At 39.7% G+C, this 24,881-nt stretch overlaps 1 protein-coding gene across 2 annotated transcripts in view; it reads right to left on the reverse strand.

Moving 5' to 3' along the window:
* The window catches only part of ppp1r9ala (protein phosphatase 1 regulatory subunit 9A-like A), a 115,874-nt gene that overhangs the window by 56,390 nt on the left and 34,603 nt on the right, over nt 1-24,881 (reverse strand). For both annotated transcript variants that reach the window (XM_060827298.1, XM_060827297.1), the window contains exons 3-7: nt 16,686-16,818; nt 12,924-13,044; nt 9,711-9,815; nt 2,510-2,648; nt 1,975-2,118 (exon numbers count right to left, since the gene is read on the reverse strand). In XM_060827298.1, coding sequence (XP_060683281.1) covers nt 1,975-2,118; nt 2,510-2,648; nt 9,711-9,815; nt 12,924-13,044; nt 16,686-16,818 — 642 coding nt within the window. The remainder of the gene's footprint in view (nt 1-1,974; nt 2,119-2,509; nt 2,649-9,710; nt 9,816-12,923; nt 13,045-16,685; nt 16,819-24,881) is intronic.

Consider the following 24,881-nt stretch of genomic DNA (forward strand, 5'->3'; position numbering starts at 1 on the left):
TCAGTAAAGTTTCTGAAAGCTTTCTTCCAGTTTCTCTTCAAATAGTTTTTAAATATTTCAGCAGAGGCTGCTGGAAACTAAGGAAAATAATCCTCAGTGCAACTGATGATTGGCAGAGAAACAACTTGGGAACCTAGGTATAGTGCACATACACAATAGAAATTCAACTCTCAGCTGCAATTAAAAATACAAACTTTAAACCTAGGTTACTTAGAGAAGTGATGGCCTTAAAGTAAAGAAACAAAAACAGAAATTACTGGAAAAGCTCAGGAGGTCTGGCAACATCTGTGGCGTGAAATCAGAGTTATCATTTTGGGTCCACTGACCCTTCCTCAGAACTAATGGCAGTAAGGCAAATGTTGGTTTTATGCAGATGGGGTGGGGAAGGGGGTAAAGAGTAAACAATTGATGGAGATTAGATTAGATTAGACTTACAGTGTGGAAACAGGCCCTTCGGCCCAACAAGTCCACACCGACCCGCCGAAGCGCAACCCACCCATACCCCTACATTTACCCCTTACCTAACACTACGGGCAATTTAGCTTGGCCAATTCACCTGACCTGCACATCTTGGTGACTGTGGGAGGAAACCGGAGCACCCGGAGGAAACCCACGCAGACACGGGGAGAACGTGCAAACTCCACACAGTCAGTCGCCTGAGTCGGGAATTGAACCCGGGTCTACAGGCGCTGTGAGGCAGCAGTGCTAACCACTGTGCCACCGTGCCGCCCACTAACAGAGATTGATAACAGTTGGACAGACAAAGGAGTGGATAACGACTGGCCTAGCAGAATGAATAACTACTAATGGGGACTATTAGTGACTAACAATGGGTCGTGTGTAACAGCACACCATGTGATAATAAGGTCTGGTGTGTGGGCGTTAGGGTAAGGATGTGAGAGGTGGTGACTCAAGCCTATGGACTTGATATTGAATCCAGAAATCTGTACAGTTCTCAAGTAGAAAATGAGATGCTGTTCTTCCATCTTGCACTCAGCTTCACTGGAGCATTGGAGGCAAGCATGAGACAGATATGTCAGCCAGGGAAGAAGGTGGTGTCGTGAACCGGCAGCCAACTGGAAGCTCAGCATCTTTTTTGCAGACAGAACATAGGTACTCTGCGAAATAGTCATCCTGTCTATGCCTCATTCCTCCAATATAGAGGAGACCACATCATGAGTGACGAATGTAGTAGACTATATTGAGTGAAGTGCAGGTAAAGTGTTGCTTCACCTGGATGATGTGTTTGGTCCCTTGAATACTGAGGAAGAAGAAAGTAAATGGATAGGTGTTCCGCCTTCTGCTGTTGCAGTGGAATGTGCCATGGGGCGGGGAGTATTAGGAGTGGAAGAGGAGTGGACCAGGGTGTCCCAGAAGAAAGGGTCCTTGTGCAAGGTTGATAAGGGAGGGGAGGAGAATGTGGGTCTGGTAGTGACATCCTGCTAGAGATGGCAGAAATAACGACTAGTGATCCTCTGCATGTACATGGTAGGCGAGGACAAAGGGGACTCTTATCACTGTTTTGGGTGGGAAGAAAGTGGGAGAGGGCTGAAGTGCAGGAGATAAGTCACACCCGGTTTAGGGCCCTGTCAACTACAGTACTGGGGAACTCTCAGTTGAGGAGAAAATGGACATTCGGAGGCCCCCTTGTCTAAGTTGGCATCATCATAACAGATGCAGTTGGGATGAAGGAACTAGAAGAATGAAATAGAGTAAAGACCTAAAGAAAAGACTTTAGTGAAGATGCAAGAGATAATTCAATGTACAAACTTCATCATGTTTTTGTAAATATGCATTATAAATTGATGTATTCTATCCACTCAATAAACAAAATCAAAATGCTCACAGCACATGAGCATATAGTATTATCTAATTTTGATGAATCACCTAGTTCTGATACAGAAGATCTGATCCCTAATGTTTCAAAAGTATCAGAAAATGGGAAGTACAAAAGACTAAATGCAATATTATTACCTCTTTCAATTTAAGAGTAAGTAATGAATCCATGTCTGATGCTAAATATAAATTTTCATCTTCAGTCTGTTGAGCAACTTCAACTGTCCCTCCAGCTCCAACTTCATTTGAAATTGTTCTTTCATCTTCAGGAAACTCTTCGGACTCAAGAAAAAAATCAAATCGATAAACACAAAATACTAAGCAATTTCATATGACTATTTCTCAATAGATGGTCACGCTAAGACCCGTTTCTTGTCAGAAAAATACTCTTTAGCTCATCTCTCCATCTTCTAAACCATTTAACACTAATAAGAATATATATTTGACCTTTTTGTACACTTCTGTTTTTGATAAGAATATTCTCTTAATCTGAGTATGCTAAATATAACATAAACAGTTAACTGCTAGCACTAGAATTTTATCTTGGCGAAGCTCCTTAGAATAAAGTTACACCAAAGTTATGAATTAAAGTTTACATTAATAATTCTAGATAATTAACATTAGATGGATAGCAGCAAGGCGATAGAAGTGAGTATCACATGTATCATCTTACCTGTTCATTATCACTTGTACTATACCGGGTACAGTGCTGCTCCAGAAGTGCCTCCTGGCATCTTTCCTGTTCTAATGTTTCACTGATAAGACGAGCAACCTCGCTCTGTTGTCCAGGTTTTTCTCGACCAATACGGAATCTATGTAAACATTTTCATAGTTCTTTGTGTCGATCTTTGATTTTTTACAAACTTATTAACAGATTTACTTTTTTCCTCTACAATAGATGAATAATTTATATGTAATCATTCTTAGATTTGAGTATATTCCAGAAGACTAGATAAATCCAAATGTTAAAAAGGATGCAGAAATAAACTTAATAACTACAAGCTGTACAGTTCAACCTCAGTGATGGGGAAACTTTTAGAAACAATAACCTGGTAAAAAAATTAAAAATTACTTAACAAGTATACATGAATTAGGAAAACTGCCTTGGATTTATTAAAGGCAAATTGCATTTAAGTTGAATAACATAAAAGGTTAATTACAGTAATATGGTTGTTTAGCTTCACACGGATATCCAAAGCACCACTTGATAAAGCACCACAAAACAGGACTGTCAGCAAAGGTGAAGCTCATGGAATAAAAGGGATAGTGGTAAAAGGGATACATGTCTGAGTAACAGGAAACAGAATAGTGTTACTTTTTGGATTGAAGGTAGATATAAAGGTAGATAGCTGGGACGACTGCCTTTTTTAAAAAAATGAATATTAATGGATCTCCAGAGCACAATTTCAAAATCTGCAGATGACAAAACTTAGAAGCACAGCAAACAGCATGGAGAATGATAAGAGTAAACATGAAGTGGACACTGACAGGCTTGTGAACTAATAAAATTTAATGTAGAAAAATGTGAAATGATATACTTTGACAGGAAAAAGAAAAGGTAAAAGAAGCCTGAGTATACAATTCTAAAGAAAGTGTAGGAAGAAATAAATCTTGAAATAATTTGAATAATTCTTTAAGCTAGCAGGGCAAATAAAGCAAGTGCTGAAAAATGTGTTGCTGGAAAAGTGCAGCAGGTCAGGCAGCATCCAAAGAGCAGGAGAATCAACGTTTCGGGCATAAGCCCTTCTTCAGGAATGAGGAAGGTGTGCCAAGCAGGCTAAGATAAAAGGTAGGGGGGAGTGGCGTTGGGAATGCGATAGGTGGAAGGAGGTAAAGGTGAGGGTGAAAGGCCGGAGAGGGGGTGGGGGCGTAAAGGTCGAAAAGAAGATTGCAGGTCAAGAAGGCGGTGCTGAGTCTGAGGGTTGGGACTGAGATAAGGTGGGGGTTGGGGGGGGCCGGGGGAATGAGGAGGCTGGAGAAATCTGCATTCATCCCTTGTGGTTGGAGGGTTCCTAGGCGAAAGATGAGGCGCTGTTCCTCCTGGCGTCGTGTTGCTATGGTCTGGCGATGGAGGCGGCCAAGGACCTGCATGTCCTTGGCGGAGTGGGAGGAGGAGTTAAAGTGTTTAGCCACAGGGCGGTTGGGTTGGTTAGTGCGGGTGTCCCAGAGGTGTTCTCTGAAATGTTCCACAAAGTAGGCGGCCTGTCTCCCCAATGTGGAGGAGACCACAGCGGGTACAGCGGATGTAGTAAATGATGTGTGCGGAGTTGCAGGTGAATTGGTGATGGTTATGGGGCTTCGGAGGGAAGTGAGGGGGGAGGTGTGGGCGCAATTTTTGCATTTCTTGCGGTTGCAGGGGAAGGTGCCGGGAGTGGAGGTTGGGTTGGTGGGGGGTGTGGACCCGACGAGGGAGTCATTCCGGAACACTGATAGGGGAGGGGAGGGAAATATATCCTTGGTGGTGGGATTGTTTGGAGGTGGCGGAAATGACGAAGGATGATACGATTATCTGGAGGTTGGTGGGGTGATAGGTGAGGACCAGTGGGGTTCTGTCCTGGTGGCAATTGGAGGGTCGGGGTTCAAGGGCGGAGGAGCGGGAAGTGGAGGAAATGCGGTGGAGAGCATCGTCAACCACGTCTGAGGGGAAATTGTGGTCTTTGAAGAAGGAGGCCATCTGGGTTGTTCAGTATCGGAATTGGTCCTCCTGGGAGTGGATGCAGCGGAGGCGAAGGATTTGGGAATATGGGATGGTGTTATTACAGGGAGCAGGGTGGGAGGAGGTGTAATCATGGCAACACGACGCCTGGAGAATAAGCGCCTCATCTTCCACCTAGGAACCCTCCAACCACAAGAGATGAATGCAGATTTCTCCAGCTTCCTCATTTCCCCTCCCCCCACCTTTTCTCAGTCCCAATGCTTGGACTCAGCACCACCTTCTTGACCTGCAATCATCTTCCCGACCTCTCCACCCTCACCGTAACCTCCTTCCACCTATCGCATTCCCAATGCCCCTCCCCCAAGTCTCTCCTCCCTACTTTTATCTTAGCCTGCTTGGCACATCTTCCTCATTGCTGAAGAAGGCCTTATGCCCGAAACGTCAATTCTCCTGCTCCTTGGATGCTGCCTGACCTGCTGCGCTTTTCCAGCAATACATTTTTCAGCTCTGATCTCCAGCATCTGCAGTCCTCACTTTCTCCTAAATAAAGCAAGTGGTTAAAAATTTAATGGTTAATACAATCCCAATCTTTACACAGAGTGCTAAAGCAAAAAGATGAAGATGAACTATTATGAATATTGGATCAATTGCAAATAGAGCAATATGTCCAATTCTCAGAATCTTTAGAAGATTTTAGAGAGGATAGAGATTTGTGAGAATGATTCTGGGAGTTAGGGACATCATAAGAGAAGATTTGTTCAAATTCAAGAGATGTCTGAACAGAGTAGGTAGAGGGACATATTATCAAATTTGTTACTCAGAAGATGCAAAGTTCATGCGAAGAAAATTTTTTTTGCAGTGAACGATTACAATCTGAAAACCAATGCTCAAAATGGTGGGCGATCCAGATTAAATTGAGTGATTAGGCATTGGAAGGGAAAACATTGTAAGCCTACAGAGTTGGGACCTGATAAACTGGTTTTTCACAGAGCTGACATTGACTCAATGGGCCAAATAGGCTCATTTGTGCTGCACCTATCCTATCATCCAATATTTTACCATTCTGTAGCACATCACATGGAATACAAGGGTGTAAGAGTAGCATTTTTCACAAGCAGGATAACTGCGTTCTTTGGGATGACTCATCTGTGCCGGACCCCATCTGCATCCAACACACAGCTGTGGCACCAACAGCTTTTAGCATGCAACAATGATTCCTCAATACAATCCAAATACTGGAATGGGCAGATTGCAATGAGAATAGCTTGGACAGGTGAGGAGTTTTAGAATTCTTAGAGATGACTTATGTGAAACATACAAGATCCTGAGAGGTCTTGACAAACTGAATGTGGAAAGAATGCTTCCTTTTGTGGGAGAATCTAGACCTAAGAAATGCTTCTAAATCGCACTCATTCAAAATGTAGAAAAGGATTTATTCTTCCTGAAAGTGTTTCAGAAATTCTCTACTTCAAATACTTTTAAGATGGAGAAAGAGAGATTTTTGATAAGCATTGGGTAGTGATGATAAGCATCAGGAGTAGGCAAGATTGTTGAGTAATCAGTTTAGCTGTGATCTTATGGAATGACTGAGTAGGCTCAAGGGGGCAAGTGGTCTTTCTCTGCTCATACTGCGTAAGCTTGTTCATACCACATGCAAGCCATGTTCATTAGCTTTCTATGATCTGCCAAACGTTATCCCAAATCCTGTGGTAATGAGTGAATGGCTGTGCAGTTGGTATGGATTTGCTGGAAGTTGTAGTCATGAATTGGCACTAAGGCAACTCAGATCATAAGAGTCTTTTCACTGGAATGAAGAAACAATGGAACACAATATCCCCTGAGAAATATTTTTCGGGACCAGACTGCTTATCACCCTTTTATGAAAAAGCACTCTATATATAGTTGGCCTCACCCCTGATCTGCAGGCCATAAAATAGGAAGAGATCTATCAACACGATCATAAATCAGTCATTGCTCTAAAAGGCCTTGTCCATGCCTTTCATAAGCATCAAGGTTGGTACAATAAAAACAAGGAATCCAGAAATGACTGCAAGATGAACATTTCCTCTACAGGGTTTATTCAATGCAAGGGTTCAGTATCCAAGTATAATGCCTATCAAAACAACCTCAGGACCATACAATGCAGGTCCAGGATGCAAGACTTTTGGCTGAATAAGGAAGCAGGCAGCTGTCAATCATATAGGAGAAAGTGAGGACTGTAGGTGCTGGAGGTCAAAGTAAAAAAGTGTGGCGCTGGAAAAGCACAGCCAGTCAAGTAGAATCTGAGGAGGAGAGTTGACATTTTGAGCATAAGCTCTTCATCAGGAATTCCTGAACATGTCATACTCAAAACGTTGACTCTCCTGCTCCTCAGGTGCTGCCTAACCAGTTGTGCTTTTCCAGCACCACACTTTTTGACAAATGTCAATCATGTGCAGACCACAAAGACTGAAAAAGATTTTATGTTGCCCTGAAATGTTGACCACGATCTATCACCGATCCTTAATACTGAAAAGTTAGCATTGTTTACAGGAAATGTCCAATTCCAGAAGGATACATAGGGCACCTTAACCACATCCTGAAATCAATCTTCATACATCAAATGAAACATTAATCAATAGGTTGCTATGAACTACTGTCTTGATGACTTTTCCAGCTTATAGAAATAACAAACACTAGCAATCACCTGTATATCATCTAAGGTTGCAGAAACTGTTTGTGTCCCAAGTGACTCTACAAAACTAGAAGTTAATGCCTGACGCAGAAGCCTTCTGAATTCATTTCAATAACGTAGTGTGAGAAACCGTTCCAAAGGAATATAGATGCCTCCACTGTCCACCTTTACAAGTGGAAATGAACACGCCAATCCTGCAATAATTATATATAGATTTCACTCCTTTCCATTCTCAGGTCAATACTTTCACTGGAACCCTTCTGAAGATTTACAAGGACCTTGCCAGGGTAGAGGATTTGAGCTATGGGGAGAAGTTGAACAGGCTGGGGCTATTTTCCCTGGAGCGTCAGAGGCTGAGGGGTGACCTTATAGAGGTTTATAGAGGGGCATGGATAGGGTAAATAGACCAAGTCTTTTCCCTGGGGTTGGGAAGTCCAAAACTAGAGGGCAAAGGTTTAGGGTGAGAGGGGAAAGATATAAAAGAGACCTAAGAGGCAATGTTTCCACACAGAGGGTGGTACGTGTATGGAATGAGCTGCCAGAGGATGTGGTGGAGGCTGATACAATTGCAACATTTAAAAGGCATTTGGATGGGTATATAAATAGGAAGGGTTTGGAGGGAATATGGGCCAGGTGCTGGCAGATTGGGTTGAGATATCTGGTCGGCATGGACGGGTTGAACCGAAGGGTCTGCTTCCATGTTGCACATTTCTATAACTCTATAACTGAATGAAACATTTTGACCAGAGTCTGTTGCCAACATGGTTTCAGAACAGGTCAAGAAACCTGTTCAGGGAAATGACTTTGCTGATCTGATCAAAACCAAACACAGTCAACTGGAACAAAAACAGAAGTTGCTGGAAAAGCTCAGCAGGTCTGGCAGCATCTGTGAAGACAAATCAAAGTTAACATTTCAGGTCTGGTAACTGAGTTCTGAGGAAGGGTTACCAGAACCGAAATGTTAACTTTGATTTTTCCAGCTGAGCTTTTCCAGCAACTTCCGTTTTTGTTTCTGACTCTCAGCATCCGCAGTTGTTTCAATTTTTACAGTCAACTGTTCGGTAATTTAGAGAAATTCAGCTGCTAAGAAATTCATCGCAATTCTTCAACAGTTTTATGGCAATATGCTTGTGACCTGAATGATGTTAATTCTAACCAATTCCCAGTCAATGGAATTGAATATGTTATGACATGGGGTAAACCCCTCTGCTGATTTAAACCTGACACACAGAAAAGCTCACCTCATGCCATAATCTGTTAAGTTTCAAGAGGGAAAGAACAATCACAGATTTCACTAAAGTAAAAATTAACAATTTTGTTCTTTAAATCCAAAAAAGAGCATTAAAACCACTATTTACAACACCTTTCTCTTAAACCTATCTATCTCTTAGCTCCCACTCTACAATACTAGTCTGATCTTTAAGATTAAGATTTACAAAATAAAAACCACATTTCAAAACCTTTGTCAACTTTCTTTTGTAGATTTTTCTCGGTCAGCTTCGGTGTTCTGCTGCACAGATTTCTTATGGACAGGTATCGTTCAGAGAGCTATTTGGCTAGCAGTCTGTACTTGTTGGTTTTCTTGGCAGTTCTCCCCCTAACTGTTCAAAACGTCCAGTTTATACTCTAAAACACTGGATCATTTCTTTGGTTTGATGTCATCAAAACACTAAATTCAAATTTGATTGAATTTTGATATCTGGAGCTGAATTTGTTTTTGTTCCATGGTAACTCAGCTGCACTACTGGTTTCACAGCCAAATATTACATTTTAAATTCTTCAGCATTCTGTGCTTGCAGTCAGTCCTTGCCAGCTTTACAACTCTCTTAAAGGTACAGTACATGCCTACACTTCATAACAAATAGGATTGCATTCCAGTACAAATATTCTTCAGGTTTTCCTCTGTCTTGCTTTAGACTATCTTCCACAAATGATTAGCCATCAAAATCAGATATCAAGTGGATGAGAAGCATCTCAATCTGATATGACTCCAGGCAAAGAGGAAGGTTATAATTCGTAGTTCTTGATCTGCTGGTGGCTGCACTCTAGCTACGAGTTCATACCTTAACTTGTAATGTGTCACAGACTTGGTCTCGATGTACATGAAAATCTGGACATGATTATCAGCATATTGACCACTGAAGAAATGCACCAAAGATGAAAAAAAATGCTGGAGATCACAGCGAGTCAGGCAGCATCCATATAGAGAGAGTAAGCTAATGTTTCAAGTCTAGATGACTTTTCAAGGTAGCAGTCTACCTCACTGAACCTCTTTCATGAGTACAAGGATTTAGGCTTATATATCTTGCAACATACTGTCACTTGAACTTATATCCCACACTAGTTTTTGTGTATTAAGCAGGCTATCTTTTAGGCTTGAAAGGAGCATCCTGTTAATGAACACCATTTGTGTGTTACCAAATGCTCAAATTTTCAGTCATAAAAACTGCCCAGTTTACTTCAGGTTAAAGGTACACCATAAATTCAGTGTTTGTGCATGATTACTAGTGTCATTATTTAATTTCAATTACGATAACCACTTACCTAACTATGCCTTTAGTGTTCTTCAATACAGTAGCTGCAAAGATTTGCGTGACACCAACCAAACTAACCCCGTCCACTTCAACTATCTGATCATTTACTTGAATTCTGCAATAATGGAAAACACATACATATAGAGTCACAAAGCATTACAGCACAGAAAGAGGCCTTTTACCCCACTGAGTCTGTGCTAGCACTTGGTACATAGCCTTGTAATCTGTGGTGTTTAAAGTGTTCAACTTCTTAAATATTGTAATGGTTCCCACCTTTTTTACTGAGTTCAAGATAGTCTCCCATGTCTGGGTGGAAAAAAAATTCTCCTTAAATCCTCTCTCAGCCTGTTGCCTCTATCCTTAAATTTATGACCCTAGTAACTAACTCCTATAGCAAAGGAAAATGTTTATTCCTATCAACTTTAAATGCCCCTCATAATTTTACAGATCTTAAGGTTATCCTCAGCCTTTTGTTTCAAGAAAACAATCCCAGCCTATGCAGTCTCTCTTCATAGCTTAAATACTCCATCCCAATAACATACTGATGGAATCTCTTCAGCACCCTCTCTAACGCAATCATATTCTTCCCATGGTATAGCAACCAGAACTGCACAGTATTCCAGCTGTGAACTAACAAATACTACTCATCATAACCTTTTTGTTCTTATGTTCGATGCCTTGACTAATAAAGGCAAGTATCCCATATGCCTCCTTAACCACCTTATCTACCCTGTCCTACTGACTACAAACATCTATGAATGTGCAAACCAAGATCCCTGAGATCTTCTGTACTTCTAGGATCTTACCACTCAAATTGTACGCCCTTACCTTCTTATTCCTCCCAAAATGCATCAGCTAACATTTTTAGGGTTAAACGCCATCTGCCATTGCTCTAACCATCTGACCCAGCATAACCTTTCCTCGTTGTTATTTGCCACACTAGCAATTTTAGTGTCATCTGTGAAGTTATTGATAAAATAACCTGTGTCAAAATCATTAAAATGTATACTACAAACAGCAAGAGATCCATCAGTGATCCTTCCAGTACACCACTGGACACAGGCTTCTAGTCACAAAAGCAACTTATAACTGATGCCCAGCTCTGTTCTCCAAAATTAAGTCTGGCACTACCCATTTCATGCAGGACTTTCTATGTGCTGACTTTAAAAGCTCTTTCATATCTATTTTAAGAATTTTGCCCACTCTCACTTTTTGCCAATGCCAGTGAATAATGGGCATGTTGAAATCCAGTATTATTACCCTGTTATTTTCAAACTTCTCTAAAATTTGCTTACGTACTGCCTTCTACGTCTCTCAGATTTTTTTGGGGTCTATAGCAACACTAATTATGGCGATGTACATTTATGTTCTTGAGTTTTACTCATACAGCCCCAATTGAGGAACATTCTAATATCATCCCTCCTTATTGCAGTAATTGTCCTTGATCGCTATTACAACATCATGATTTCTTTCACCCCTGTTCCCTGTTGCGCCTGAAGATTCTGCAACCTGGAATACTGAACTGCCAATCATGATAGCAATAACATCATATCCCTATGTATTAACTAGCACCCTCAATCCATCTACTTCATTCACAAAACTCTTTTCATTAAAATAAATTGCAATCCAGCCTTATTTAATTATACATTACATTTCAACTTGTATACAAATTTTAAGCAGCTATAACAAGTGGGTGGCACGGTGGCTCAGTGGTTGGCATTGCTGCCTCACAGCACCAAAGTCCCAGGTTCAATTCCAGCCTTAGGTGATTGTCTGTGTGGAGTTTGCACATTCTCCCTGTGTCTGCGTTGGTTTCCTCCCATGGTCCAAAGATGTGCAGGTCAGGTGAATTAGCCATGCTAAATTGCCCATAGTTAAGATTAGATTACTTACAGTGTGGAAACAGGCCCTTCGGTCCAACAAGTCCATACCCACTGCCGAAGCGCAACCCACCCAGATCCATTCCCCTACATTTATCCCTTCACCTAACACTACGGGCAATTTAGCAAGGTCAATTCACCTAAGCTGCACATTTTTGACTGTGGGAGGAAACTGGAGCACCCGGAGGAAACCCACGCAGACACGGGGAGAATGTGCAAACTCCACACAGACAGTCGCCTGAGGGGGAATTGAACTCGGGTCTCCAGCGCTGTGGGGCAGCAGTGCTAACCACTGTGCCACCCACGCATTGTTATGTGCAACAGTCAGAGGGAAATGGGACTGGGTGGGTTACTCTTCGGAGGATCGATGTGGACTTGTTGGGCTGAAGGGCCTGTTTAAAAAAAAGTGGGTGGCACGATGGCACAGTGGTTAATGATGTGATTAACCACAGCGGCAGGTTCAATTCCAGCCTCGGGTGACTGTCTGTGTGGGGTTTGCATATTCTCCTCATGTCTGTGTGGGTTACTCTTCGGAGGGGGAGTGTGGACCTGTTGGGCCGAAGGACCTGATTCTACACTGAAAGAAGGCTAATCTACAGGAAATCTAATCAAATAAAGTAGTGGATATTATACCACATCAGTATGATTCTCCAAAGAGGTAGCTTATCATCAAATACTTTAAACTAAACAAATTAATCAAAAAGATTATTTTCACTTAGTTATAGACAGATTACTTTGCTGTGATGAAGTGCATTACACTTCAATCTAAATTAAAGAAAATCATAAAATGTTTTAAAATTGTCTAAAACTAAGATAGAAGGTAGTAAATGACATCAACAGTGTTAGTGACTAAATACACTTTAGAGATCAAACTTTAGTGGCAATTATAATTAAGTAACAGATGTTTAATACTTGCTTGTATTAACTGCTTAAAATTTACATACAAGTTGCAATATAATGTATATTTAAATAAGGCTGGATGACAATTTATTTTAACGCAAGGGGCTTTGTGAATAAAGTACATGGGTTGAGGGTGCTAGTTAATACAAGGGAATATGATATTATTGTTATCATCGTTGGGGCAAGAACAGGATTGGCAGTTCAACATTCCAAGTTGCAGAATCTTCAGGCACGACAGGGAACAGGGGTTTTAATGAAAATGTACCAAAATGCAAAACAGTAGATGATTGAAATCTGAATCCCTTTCTTAGCTTTAATCAAACTTTCATTAGTTTTCTCATTCTATGTTACAATGCTTCATAGATGTTATAATATCTATATTCTTTCAAAACTAAATACAGCTAACACACAAAAAAGAGAAATATTAATGGATAGCATCTTACCGTTTATCTCTATATGCTGCTCCACCTTCAGTGATAGTTTTCACAAAAATCCCTAGCTTTTCAAGCCCTTGATCTGCTCCAACACCCATTCCAATGATACTAATTCCAAGACCAGCTTCACCTAAAATTCAAATTATTTCATAAACAGAATTCATTTGTTATAAATCAATAATTAACATGGTGTATTTTGATCACATCATTAAACTACAGTCGGTTCTGCAATAACATGTTCCTTCAATGTGAATTGGCTATAACGCGATTGAAGAATTTAGATCACTATTTGCAGAATGCAGACTTTCTCACCTGTATTGGGTATAATGTGATTCTGGTCCCTTTGGTTTAAATGGTGCTGCTAATACACGATTTACTTAGAACGCAGGATTGTATGAGAACAGAACTATCGCATTATATCAGAACAGACTGTAGTAAAATTCCGCAATGTGCTTCAGAAATAATGGTCGACAGTGAGAAATCTGTTCCATCATTCAATGGGATAATGGTTCATCTGGGTCCTAATTCCATATACCAACCATTATCAAAAAACCTAAGGGATATGGTTAGAAGGAACGGTCAAATTTAGTTACAAATTTAACACCTACTTAGCAAAGAACATGTCAATTTTCTACTTTTCTTTGCATGAAGAATTGTATCCTAACTTTATTTCGCAAGAGTTTGGCTCTAGTTTTTAAACATAGTCCCTGGTTTTAGACTTCCAAATTAGCAGAAATACTTTCATTTTCCCAGTTTAGCTCTTCCATTATTTTCGATATCTTACAAGTATGATTAAACAATCCTTTAACCAAAAATATTCCAGGGAAACAACACTTAATTAATACTTACTGTAGATTAACACTGGAGTCTAAGTATTATCTAATAACTCAAAGCTGCACTTACATCAACTCCATATGTCCTTCCCACAGTGTATTTTCTAGATAAACTAATTTTTCTAAGAACTAACCAAGACTTTGCGTAATTGAAGCACAATTCAAACTCAAACCCCTTGTGTTCAAGTCCCTCATATATAAAGGCCGATAATCCATTAGACTTTAGAGATTATTTCTGTAGTTGTTTATGAAATTTAAATGATTCATGCACCTAAACCTTCATTTATTTCCAGTTTATCCACCATGTAACTTTTTTTTAGGTTCAAAATAGATTATTTTGCATTTGACTGTATTCAAAGCTACTTGTGACGTTTGTCCATCAATTAGTCTATCAATCTCACTTATAACTGCCCTTCAAGTTGTACCTCTTAAAATAGCTCACATCCATGTGTCACCAATACAAATTTAAATTAACTTTCTATCCTATAAAAGTTGCTAATGATTGCGGGAAACATTGAGTCCTCATCACAGAACCCTGCAGGAGATGGTTAGTCACATCCTGCTAAACAGAGTACCTGCCCAGTATCTCTGCTCTCTCTCTTGCTGTCCAATAAATTTCCTAACCAAGTCAATAACTTGCTTCTAATTCCACAAGCTTCAATTTTAAGTACACGTACCTTATGAAAAGCTTCATCAAATACGTTCTGGAAATCCATATAAATGGCAGATATTGACATTTCCCTGAACAATGTATTTTTATAAGGAAGCAAATAAGATAATCAGGTTTCTCAAACACGACTTACCATTTACAAATCCACGCTACCTCTTTCTGGTCAACCGAAAAATTTCTATGTGCTCAGTCATTCTATTCCTAATGGTAGACTCTTCTTATTTTCTGGCTAAACATGTATGTATGCCTGGATTTTAATTCAGTGATTTACTTCTGAAAGATTGTGCGTGTCTGTCTGTTATTTAAGAAAAATAACAATCTAAAGAAATAGTTCTTGAATCCAGAGAACAGGATTTAAGATTATAATCGAAATATCTGCAATATTCTCAACAACTTCCTTTAAAATCCCCAGTGGAAACCATCAACTCCTGGGGATTTCCTCGTCTTCAGTGTCATTAATTTGTCCATCTTGCTTCTGTTAATTTTTTTTATCCCTATTCCAATTCAATAATTGTTTCCTTGGGGTATCCTGCATGTTGACCTCTTCCCCTATTGTAGATATTGACCCAAAGTAATAACCAGCATGTCTGCTGTTTCTTTAAATTCACATACATACCACCATGAGCAATTTAAGGTGCCCACATTGTTTCTAATTATCCTCATCTTAATGAAATTGTGGAAGTTTGTTGATGTTAACAGCCATTACAATTTTGATTCTATTTTCCTTTTGTACATTGGCTTTGTCATCCTTTACAGATCATTGTAGCTTTCTCATTTGTGACAAAATGTCAATTTTGAAGTTGCATACTTTTCTTTTACATCGTCTCATAGCCCTTTAATCATCTATAGCTGCTTTTAATTGCAAATAGAATTCTTGCTCTTCGGTGGAATAAACAGATTCTGTCTCAAGTTAAATGCCTGTTTGGAACAGTTCTCAGGCCTCTGTCATTTTACCCATTAACAGACATTTTCAGCTTGCTGCAGACTGTTTTAATCACAGATCATTAAACTAAACTATATCTAAACTTATAATCTTAGTAGCTGTTGAGTCTCTTTCAAATGTTGGGATGATCTCAATTATATTTGGCTTTTAAATAAATGTGCATACACTAATAAGCTGTTAAATAAATCAGTCTTATTGCTAAATCTAGTATGCAATATCTTCTTGTTGTCTCTGCGGCATATTGCTGCAGAGAACTGTCCCACAGGGATGCAAAACATTCACTATAATCTCAGATATTTGTTTACTGCAATCTGTATCAATGTAAAATATCCAATTCACATCTTTGCCACTTGCGTAATCTTAGCATTTCACAGATACTATTCAAGGTCATATAAAGAACTATAGATGTAGTTGTAAACTCTTTTCTATCTCTTAATCCTACTCCAAGTCTCTTCCATCTGCTTACCTCCTATTACGTCCTCTCTCATAATTTAGTAATTTCACTTTAAGGAAAATTTTAAGGATTATGAGAGATGCAACAAGACATAAGTTAACAAGTTAATTCTAGAATGGAAGTGATTAGTAGCTGAAAATTGTCTTAGCATTTTTTTAAAAAAACCATGAAGTGAGATTGAAAAGTGAGACCAATTTTATATTAGATAAGCAACAGGTTGTATTGTGTAGATAGCAAATATGAATAGTAAAAGCTATGTGCTTCATATTTTATGAAACTTTGGTTTATGTTGTGGAGTCTTAACATTTTCAGGATTTGAAAAGAATTTTATAGGATTGGTGTCATAAACGTTATTCAATATAAACTTCCTGCTGATAGGTAGTGCATTTTATGCATGTTCTTCCCCCTTTGGGAATTACTGCAGAGAAAATAGTGAAACAAATACTTAACATTAATTCATAATCACAACTGAAGGCGCCATCATTCTTTAACTCGAACATAACTTTACACAATCATGAAAGCTTTCATGTTCTTAACTATTTTTCCAAAATATGGAGAAAGCAGCCTGAGGTATTTTCACACAGATTTGTGATGGTGCTCTGCTTGATGACATGAATATTGATGTGATTGTGTAAAGTTATGTTCAAGTTAAAGAATGATGGCGCCTTCAATTGTGATTATGAGTTAATGCTACGTATTTGTTTCACTACTTTCTCTACATTAGATAGCTAGCTAGCATCAAATAAATGTATTGGAAAAGACAAATATCTTTCCACATGCAATTACTGATTGGCAATAAATGCCTGAACAAAATACACTTAAATAATAAATACTTGAAACTTCATCAAGACGCAGTCATTTAAATAGTTACCCTTCTCAATTTCAACTGGAAAAACATCCATTTTTTCCACTCTCTTCTCCAACTCATATTCTGCTGAAGCAGCCACAGGGTCAACTTCCTCATTGCGTCGATCATAGTCATCATTTGAGTAGGTACTATAAACCTGGAAAAGATCAAGTACATTGATATTGCAAATATGTTCCACAGGGCCATTGCACATCTAATCAATTAATTTCAGATCCTCTCCATAGCTTTCTTACAGAAATTATATGAAGTAGAAGAATGCTGTTGACCAAAAATGAATCGAAACTTCTCCACAACCATTTGTTATTTTTAGAATAACCTCCAATGTTTTACATAGGAATTCAGTGTAACATGACAATAACTGATTATCAGATCAGCCATGATCTCATTCAAAGATGGAGAAGACTCGACAAACTGAATGGCCTACCTCTGAAGACATAGCATATGGAACAGAAGTAGGCCACTCAGCCCACTGAGGCTGTTTCACCATTCAATAGCATCATGGCTGATCTGATGATCCTCAACTCCACTTTCCTGCCTTTTCCTGATGACCCTTGATTCCCTTACTGATTAAAAATGATCTAGCTCAGCCTTGAATATGCTTAACAATCCAGCCTTTACAGTAAAGAATTCTACGGATTCACAATCCTCAAAGAAGAAATTCTTCACTTCTGTCTTAAATGAGTGACCTTTCCAGATCATCATGTGCCTCAAGAGTCTTGTATGTTTCAATAAGTTAACTCTCATTCTTCCAAATTCCAGTGAGTGCAAGCCTAATCTTCACAACCTCTTCTCACAAGGCAGTCCTTCCATAGCTGGGATCAATCTAGTTACCTTCTCTACATTGCTTCCAATGGTAGTACATTTTTCCTTAGACAAACGGACCAAAATTTCTACAGTATTGCAGGTGTGGTATAAATCATGCCTTGTATAGATTTAGCAAAACTTCCCTAATTTTATACAGCAATCACTCTGCAATAAAGGCCAACATTCCATTTGTCTTCCCTTTTACCTGAACCTTTTGCTGGGTTGTTTTGTAATTCATGCACAAGGACCCCCAAACTCCCTCTGTGCTGTAGCTTTATGCAGACTTTTTTCATTTTATTAATATTTAGCTCCTCTTATTTTCCCTGCGAAGTGAATAACCTCCGTTTCCCACATTATATTCTATCTGCCAAGTTCTCACTCAACCAGTCTCTCTCTCTCTCTCTCTGCAGGCTGTGTCACCCTCACCACTTACCTTTCCATTTATTTTTGTGTCATTTGCAAACCTGGCTAGAGTAAATTCATTTTCCTTATCCAAGTCATTAGTATAAAGTAATTGTCACCCCAATTACTGTAGCACTCCATTAGTTGCAGGTTGCCATCCTGAAACCCCCCTAATCCCAACCATCTTCTATTAGTTAGCCAATCCTCTAACCATGCTAAAATATTACCTCCAACACCATGAATTCTTATTAAGTATTCTAACTTGCAGTACCTTATCAAACACCTTCTGGAAATCTAAATGTATAACATTACTTCACCTCTATCTATTCCACTTGTTACCTTCAGAAAGAAATCTAATAATTTTGGCAGACATGACATTCTTTTTGTGAAGACATGCTGGCTATGCATGATCATATTATGTATTTCTAATTGCTCTGATTTTACAAACTTTGCAACAGATTCTAACAACAACAAATATTCAGCTAACTGGCCTATAGCTATCTATTTTTGTCCCAATCCTTCTCTCAAATAAAGGTGTCACATTGGCAGTTTTCCAGTTCTCTGAGACTTTTCAAGAACCTAAGGATTTTTGTAAGATTACCACAATCCACTATCGCTGTAGCTACTTGTTTTAAAATCCTATGATACAGCCCATCAGATCCAGGGGACTTCAGTCTTCAGCCACATTAGTCTCCCCTGTACATTTTTCTTCAGTGATAGCAATTGCATTTATTTCCTCTCTTCCTTTTGACCCTTGGTTATTAATATTGTGGACTGCTATTAGAGTCTTCTCCTATGAAAAGTATTTAACTCTTCTGCCTATGCTGTCTCCCTATTATTACTACCCCAACATCACTCAAAAGGAACTATGTTCACTTTGGCTTCTCTTTTCATTTTTGTACATTTAATGAAGTTCCTCCTATACTTGCCCTTGTTATTACTTGAAAGTTTACTATCAAAGTTCAACTCTTTCTTTTTTGTTTAGTTGTGTTTTGTGGTTTTTTTTAAAAAGCTTTCCCAATTCTCTGGCTTATCGCTAATTTTTGTCCAGTATACTTTTTCTCTTTCAATTTAAGACTAGCATTAACATCTCTGGTTAACCATTATTGGCTTCTCCCATTCCTAGAGTCCATCCTGTGAGGATGAACTATTTTCTTGAAAGTCAGTCACTTTTACTCAGCCATCTTTGCTGATGAATTCTTTTCTCAGTCCACTCCAACTAGGATGTGCCTTCATTCTTTTGTAATTACCCTTACACTTTAATGATCTTATTCACAATCTTTTCTGGCTTCCAATATTTTTAGCTGCTTTGGCCTCTAGAACCTGGAGTATTTATCACAAAGTCTAGTAAAGGGTCACAGACCTGAAACATTAAGATGACTTTTCTCTCTCTAGATACTGCCTGATCTATTTATTATTTCCAAGCTTCACTGAAATCACCTTTGTTGTCCTTTGCTAAAATCATTATATTGCAAAAATATACATATTTTCCTTCATTCTCACAACCTATTCAATAACCTGTGTGTGATATTATTAATACTTTAATTGTAACAGGATATTCTTGGTCTTACTGCAAACCAGCCTGTTCAGCTGAGATTTATTTCTTATTCTACCTGTTTTTCTTATTCATTTGTGGAATGTGGGCATCGCCGGCTGGCCAGTATTTGTTGCCCATCTCTAGTTATCCTTGAGAAGATGGTGGTGAGCTGCCTTCTTGAACTGCTGCAGTCCACCTGCTATGGCTTGCTCCACAATGCCATTAGGGAGAAAATTTCAGGATTTTGACTCAGTGACAGCGACAGAATAGCGATATATGTGACTTGGAGGGGAACTTGAAGGTGTTTCCAGGTATTTGCTACCCTTGTCCTTCTAGATGGAAATGGTTGTGGGTTTGGAAGGTACTGTCTAAAGATCTTTGGTGAATACTTGCAGTGCATTTTGTAAATAGTATGCACTGCTCCCAATAGCATCAGTGGTGGAGGAAGTGGTTATTTGTGGATATAGTGCCAATCAAACAAGCTACTTTGTTCTGGACAATGTCAAGCTGCTTGAGTGCCGTTGGTGCTGCACCCATCCAGGCAAATGGGAGTTTTCCACCACACACCCAACTTGCACTTTGTACATGATAGACAAGCTTTGGGGAGTCAGGTGGTGAGTTAGTTGCCACAATTTTCCTAGCCTCTAACCAGTTCTTTAGCCACTGTGATTATATGGCAAGTCCAGTTGAGATTCTGGTCAATGGTAACCCCCAGGATGTTGATATTGGGGTGATTCAATGATGGCAACACCACTGAATGGCAAGGGGCACTGGTTATATTATCTCTTATTGTTGATAGTCATAGCCTGGCAGATGTGGTTCAAATGCTACTTGCCACTTGTCAGTCTAAGCCAGGATGTTGTCCAGATCTTGTTGCATTTGAACATGGACTGCTTCAATATTTGAGGAGTCATGAATGGTGAACATTGTGCAATTATCAGCAAACATCTTCACTGCTGACCTTATAATGGAGGGAAGGTAATTGATTAAGCAGCTGAAGATGGTTGGCCCTCAGAAACTCCTGCATAGATTCCCTGGAGCTGAAACGACCAACTTCCAACAGCCACAACATCTTCCTATGTGCCAGATATGACTCTAACTAGCAAAGAGTTTGCCTCCTGATACCAATGATTTCAGGTTTGCAAGGGATCTTTGATGCCACACTTGGTTGAATGCAGCCTTGATGTCAAGGGCTGTCACTCTCACTTCACCTCTGGAATTCAGCTCCATAGTCTATATTTGAACCAAGACTGTAATGATGTCAGAAGCTAAATGGCCCTGGTGGAACCCAAACTAGACGTCAACAAGCAAGTTATTGCCCACCAAACGCTGCTCGATAGCATTGTTAACAACACCTTCCATTACTTTTCTGATGATCGAGACTAGAGTGACGGGCAGTAATCAGCTGGATTGGATTTGCCCTGCTTTTGGCAGTTTTCCACATTGTCAGGTAGTACCAGTGGTGTAACTGTACTGCAACTGCTTAGGTAGGGGAGTGGCAAATCCTGGAGCACAAATCTTCAGTGCTATTTACGGAATGTTGTCAGGGCCCACAGCCTTTGAAATATCCAGTATCTCCAAATGTCCTTGACATCACAAAGTGAATCAAACTGACTTAAGACTGGTATCTGTAATGCTGGGGATCACTGGAGGAAGCCAAGATGAATCATCCACTTGGGAGTTCTGACTGAAGATTGCTGCAAATGCTTCAGCCTTATTTTTTGCAATGATGTACTGTTAGAACATAAACTGACATTTTTGAATCTTAACCACTACATCTCAATTTTTCTCCAGTTTATCTTGTGAAATGAAGCATTTTTAATTCGATAACCAAATTTGTTATATTTTAGTATCCAATATCAAACTTAACTAATATTTTTCAAGCCAGATGTTAAACTTGGCAGATCTTTATTTTAATCCTTTGCTTTAAACATTCCATTTTCTCATACTTTAATCAGTTCTGTTCACTAGCTTTTCCATCTAGTTATTTTTGAGCAGGATCCTTTCTTAGCTTACGTCTGTCTTTTAATAGTTTAACATCAATTTTTGACTTCATTATCTCTTATTAATTTCATACTAAGCATTTGGTCATTTCATACTAGAGTTGGTCATTTTCTAATTGTTCTCCTAGTCATTTCGGTTATTTGCCTAAATTATTGCTCCAGATGTAATTCAAACAATGCTTCTTTCATCATTGACTAGAAATTTACCAATCAATACACAGTCTGTAGCACATCTGAACAAGCGTTGTCCACCTTTCTTAAGCGTTGTCCACCTTATTCCAGATTTCTGAATTTTGAACAGGCGACATGACTGAACAGTATCAACCCTGCTGTTCTTCTATATCTTTGAGCTATTAAGCTTATCTCAACTGCTCAGCAGTCAATTATGCACATTACAGTTGCTTAATTCCTATTTAAGACTAGGTGCATCTACAACATGGTCAAGGAATTGTACAGTAATATAGTTCTCACATCCCCTTTTAATTCATAATGATTCAAGTTAAAGCAGACCCACAGTCAAGTTTTTGTGTATACAATCTCAAGTTTAGTTCACTATATATCATCCATAAGAAATTAAAAACTCTTAGATTAAAACAATTACAGAAAGGTCAATATAATATTTATAAGAACATTATCCCCAAAAAAATCTTCACAGCATACTATTGGGCCCATTGTAGTGGTTCTGTTCGCCGAGCTGGAAGTTTTTGTTGCAAACGTTTCGTCCCCTGGCTAGGAGACATCATCAGTGCTGTGGAGCCTCCTGCGAAGCGCTTCTTTGATGTTCCTTCCGGCATTTATAGTGGTCTGTCCTTGCCGCTTCCGGGTGTCAGTTTCAGCTGTCTGCTGTAGTGATTGGTATATTGGGTCCAGGTCGATGTGTCTGTTGATGGAATTTGTGGATGAATGCCATGCCTCTAGGAATTCCCTGGCTGTTCTCTGTCTGGCTTGCCCTATGATAGTAGTGTTTTCCCAGTCGAATTCATGTTGCTTGTTGTCTGAGTATGTGGCTACTAGGGATTGCTGGTCGTGTCGTTTCGTGGATAGTTGGTGTTCATGCATGCGGATTGTTAGCTGTCTTCCTGTTTGTCCTATATAGTGTTTTGTGCAGTCCTCGCATGGTATTTTATAAACTACATTAGTTTTGCTCATGTTGGGTATGGGCTCCTTTGTTCTAGTAAGTTGTTGTCTGAGCGTGGCTGTTGGTTTGTGTGCCGTTATGAATCCTAGGGGTCGCAGTAGTCTGGCTGTCAGTTCTGAAACGCTCCTGATGTATGGTAGTGTGGCTAGTCCTTTTGGTGGTGGCATGTCCTCGTTCCGTGGTCTATCTCTTAGGCATCTGTTGATAAAGTTGCGCGGGTATCCGTTTTTGGCGAATACCTTGTATAGATGTTCCTCTTCCTCTTTTTGCAGTTCTGGTGTACTGCAGTGTGTTGTAGCTCTTTTGAATAGTGTCCTGATGCAGCTTCGTTTGTGTGTGTTGGGGTGGTTACTTTCATAGTTTAGGACTTGGTCTGTGTGTGTTGTTTTCCTGTGTACCCTTGTGGTGAATTCTCCGTTCGGTATTCTCTGTACTATTACGTCTAGGAATGGGAGTTGGCTATCCTTTTCTACAAGGAATTCCTAGAGGCATGGCATTCATCCACAAACTCCATCAACAGACACATCGACCTGGACCCAATATACCAATCACTACAGCAGACAGTTGAAACTGACACCCGGAAGCGGCAAGGACAGACCATTATAAATGCCGGAAGGAACATCAAAGAAGCGCTTCGCAGGAGGCTCCACAGCACTGATGATGTCTCCTAGCCAGGGGACGAAACGTTTGCAACGAAAACTTCCAGCTCGGCGAACAGAACCACTACAACAAGCACCCGAGCTACAAATCTTCGCACAAACATTGGGCCCATTGATTGAGCTCTTAGTGCTGTACTGATATTTAGTAACACGTGATGTCAGATCAAGTTGTAATGACTTATATAATTCAGTGACAAGCTGCAGTTGCAATAGCATCTACAATTGAACAGACAGGGTTTTCTTTTAAAGGTAGGCTCCACAGAACAGCAAACTTTGAAAGGCCCTCACCCATCCTCTGCTTCATCAAACAATCTACCTGATTTCCACACTTAAGTGCATGCAAGCCATTCAAGCAAATTTTGCACTTGCATTTACATATACTAGTGTGCCATTCACCCTATCACATTAGCTGTTTCCAAAGTTGCGCTGCCTATGGTCTTAGATAATTAAAAATAATTGCCACAAACAATCGGTTATGCTTCAGTATTTCTTGAATACACTGGTAATGTGTAACCGATAGGGGGATTTTGTTAAATGGATGTGACGCTGTAACTGAGTAAGTGCATACAGAAAAATATTTCATTATATTAACCAGAATGTGCTGTAAATTTACATTTGTGTTTTCACAATTAGTGGTGCTGGAAGAGTAGAGCAGTTCAGGCAGCATCCAAAGTGCAGCGAAATCGACGTTTCGGGCAAAAGCTCTTCATCAGCACTTTGGATGCTGCCTGAACTGCTGTGCTCTTCCAGCACCGCTAATCCAGAATCTGGTTTCCAGCATCTGCAGTCATTGTTTATACCTAGGTGTTAGCTTCCTCTGAGGCTGTCTGTGCCACAATGGTCAGACTGATACTAATTTAAAAAACGGATTTACAGAATCTTACATGGATTCGCGCAGTTTTTGAGCAAAGTAAAACGTACTCCTGCAAGTGCAAATACACCCCACAAATTTATATGTGTGCATGGCTTTGTTAGAGGGAGAAAATTTCTAACAAATCTAGTGGAACTTTTCAAGGAGATGATCAAGTGTGTAGATGAGGGTAGCGCAGTTGATGTAGTTTATATGGATTTTAGTAAGGCCTTTGACAAAGTCCCACATGGTCAAAGTTCTTGGGATCAGGACAGCTTGGCAAATTAGATTAAAACTTGGCTTAGGGACAGGAGGCAGAGGATGATTGCAGTGCAGTGTGCAGTGACATACCTTAGGGATCAGTGCTGGGTTCCTTTTTTCGTGATATTCATAAAAAAACGTAAATGAGAATCAAGGGGGTTGATAAGGAAGTTTGTGGATGGCATTTTGGTGTTGCATTTCGGTAAAACAAACCAGGGCAGGACTTACACAGTTAATCATAGTCCCTTGGAAATCTTCGAAAGCAGCATCATGGGTAGACAGCATGGTGAAGGTGGCATTTGGCACACGTACCTTCATTAGTTGCAGCACTGAGTACAGGAGTTGGGATATCATGTTAGAGCTGTACAAAACATTGGTAAGGCTACACTGGAGGTACTGCATACAATTCTGGTCACTTTGCTATCGGAAGATTATTATTAAACTGGAAAGAATGCAAAAACAATTTACATGGATGCTCTCAAGACTGAAAAGTTTGAGTTATAAGGAAAGGCTGGATAGGCTGGGACTTCTCTCCCTGGACCCTA

The sequence above is a fragment of the Hemiscyllium ocellatum genome, chromosome 7 (genome assembly GCF_020745735.1).
Source record: "Hemiscyllium ocellatum isolate sHemOce1 chromosome 7, sHemOce1.pat.X.cur, whole genome shotgun sequence".
Lineage (NCBI taxonomy): Eukaryota > Metazoa > Chordata > Chondrichthyes > Orectolobiformes > Hemiscylliidae > Hemiscyllium > Hemiscyllium ocellatum.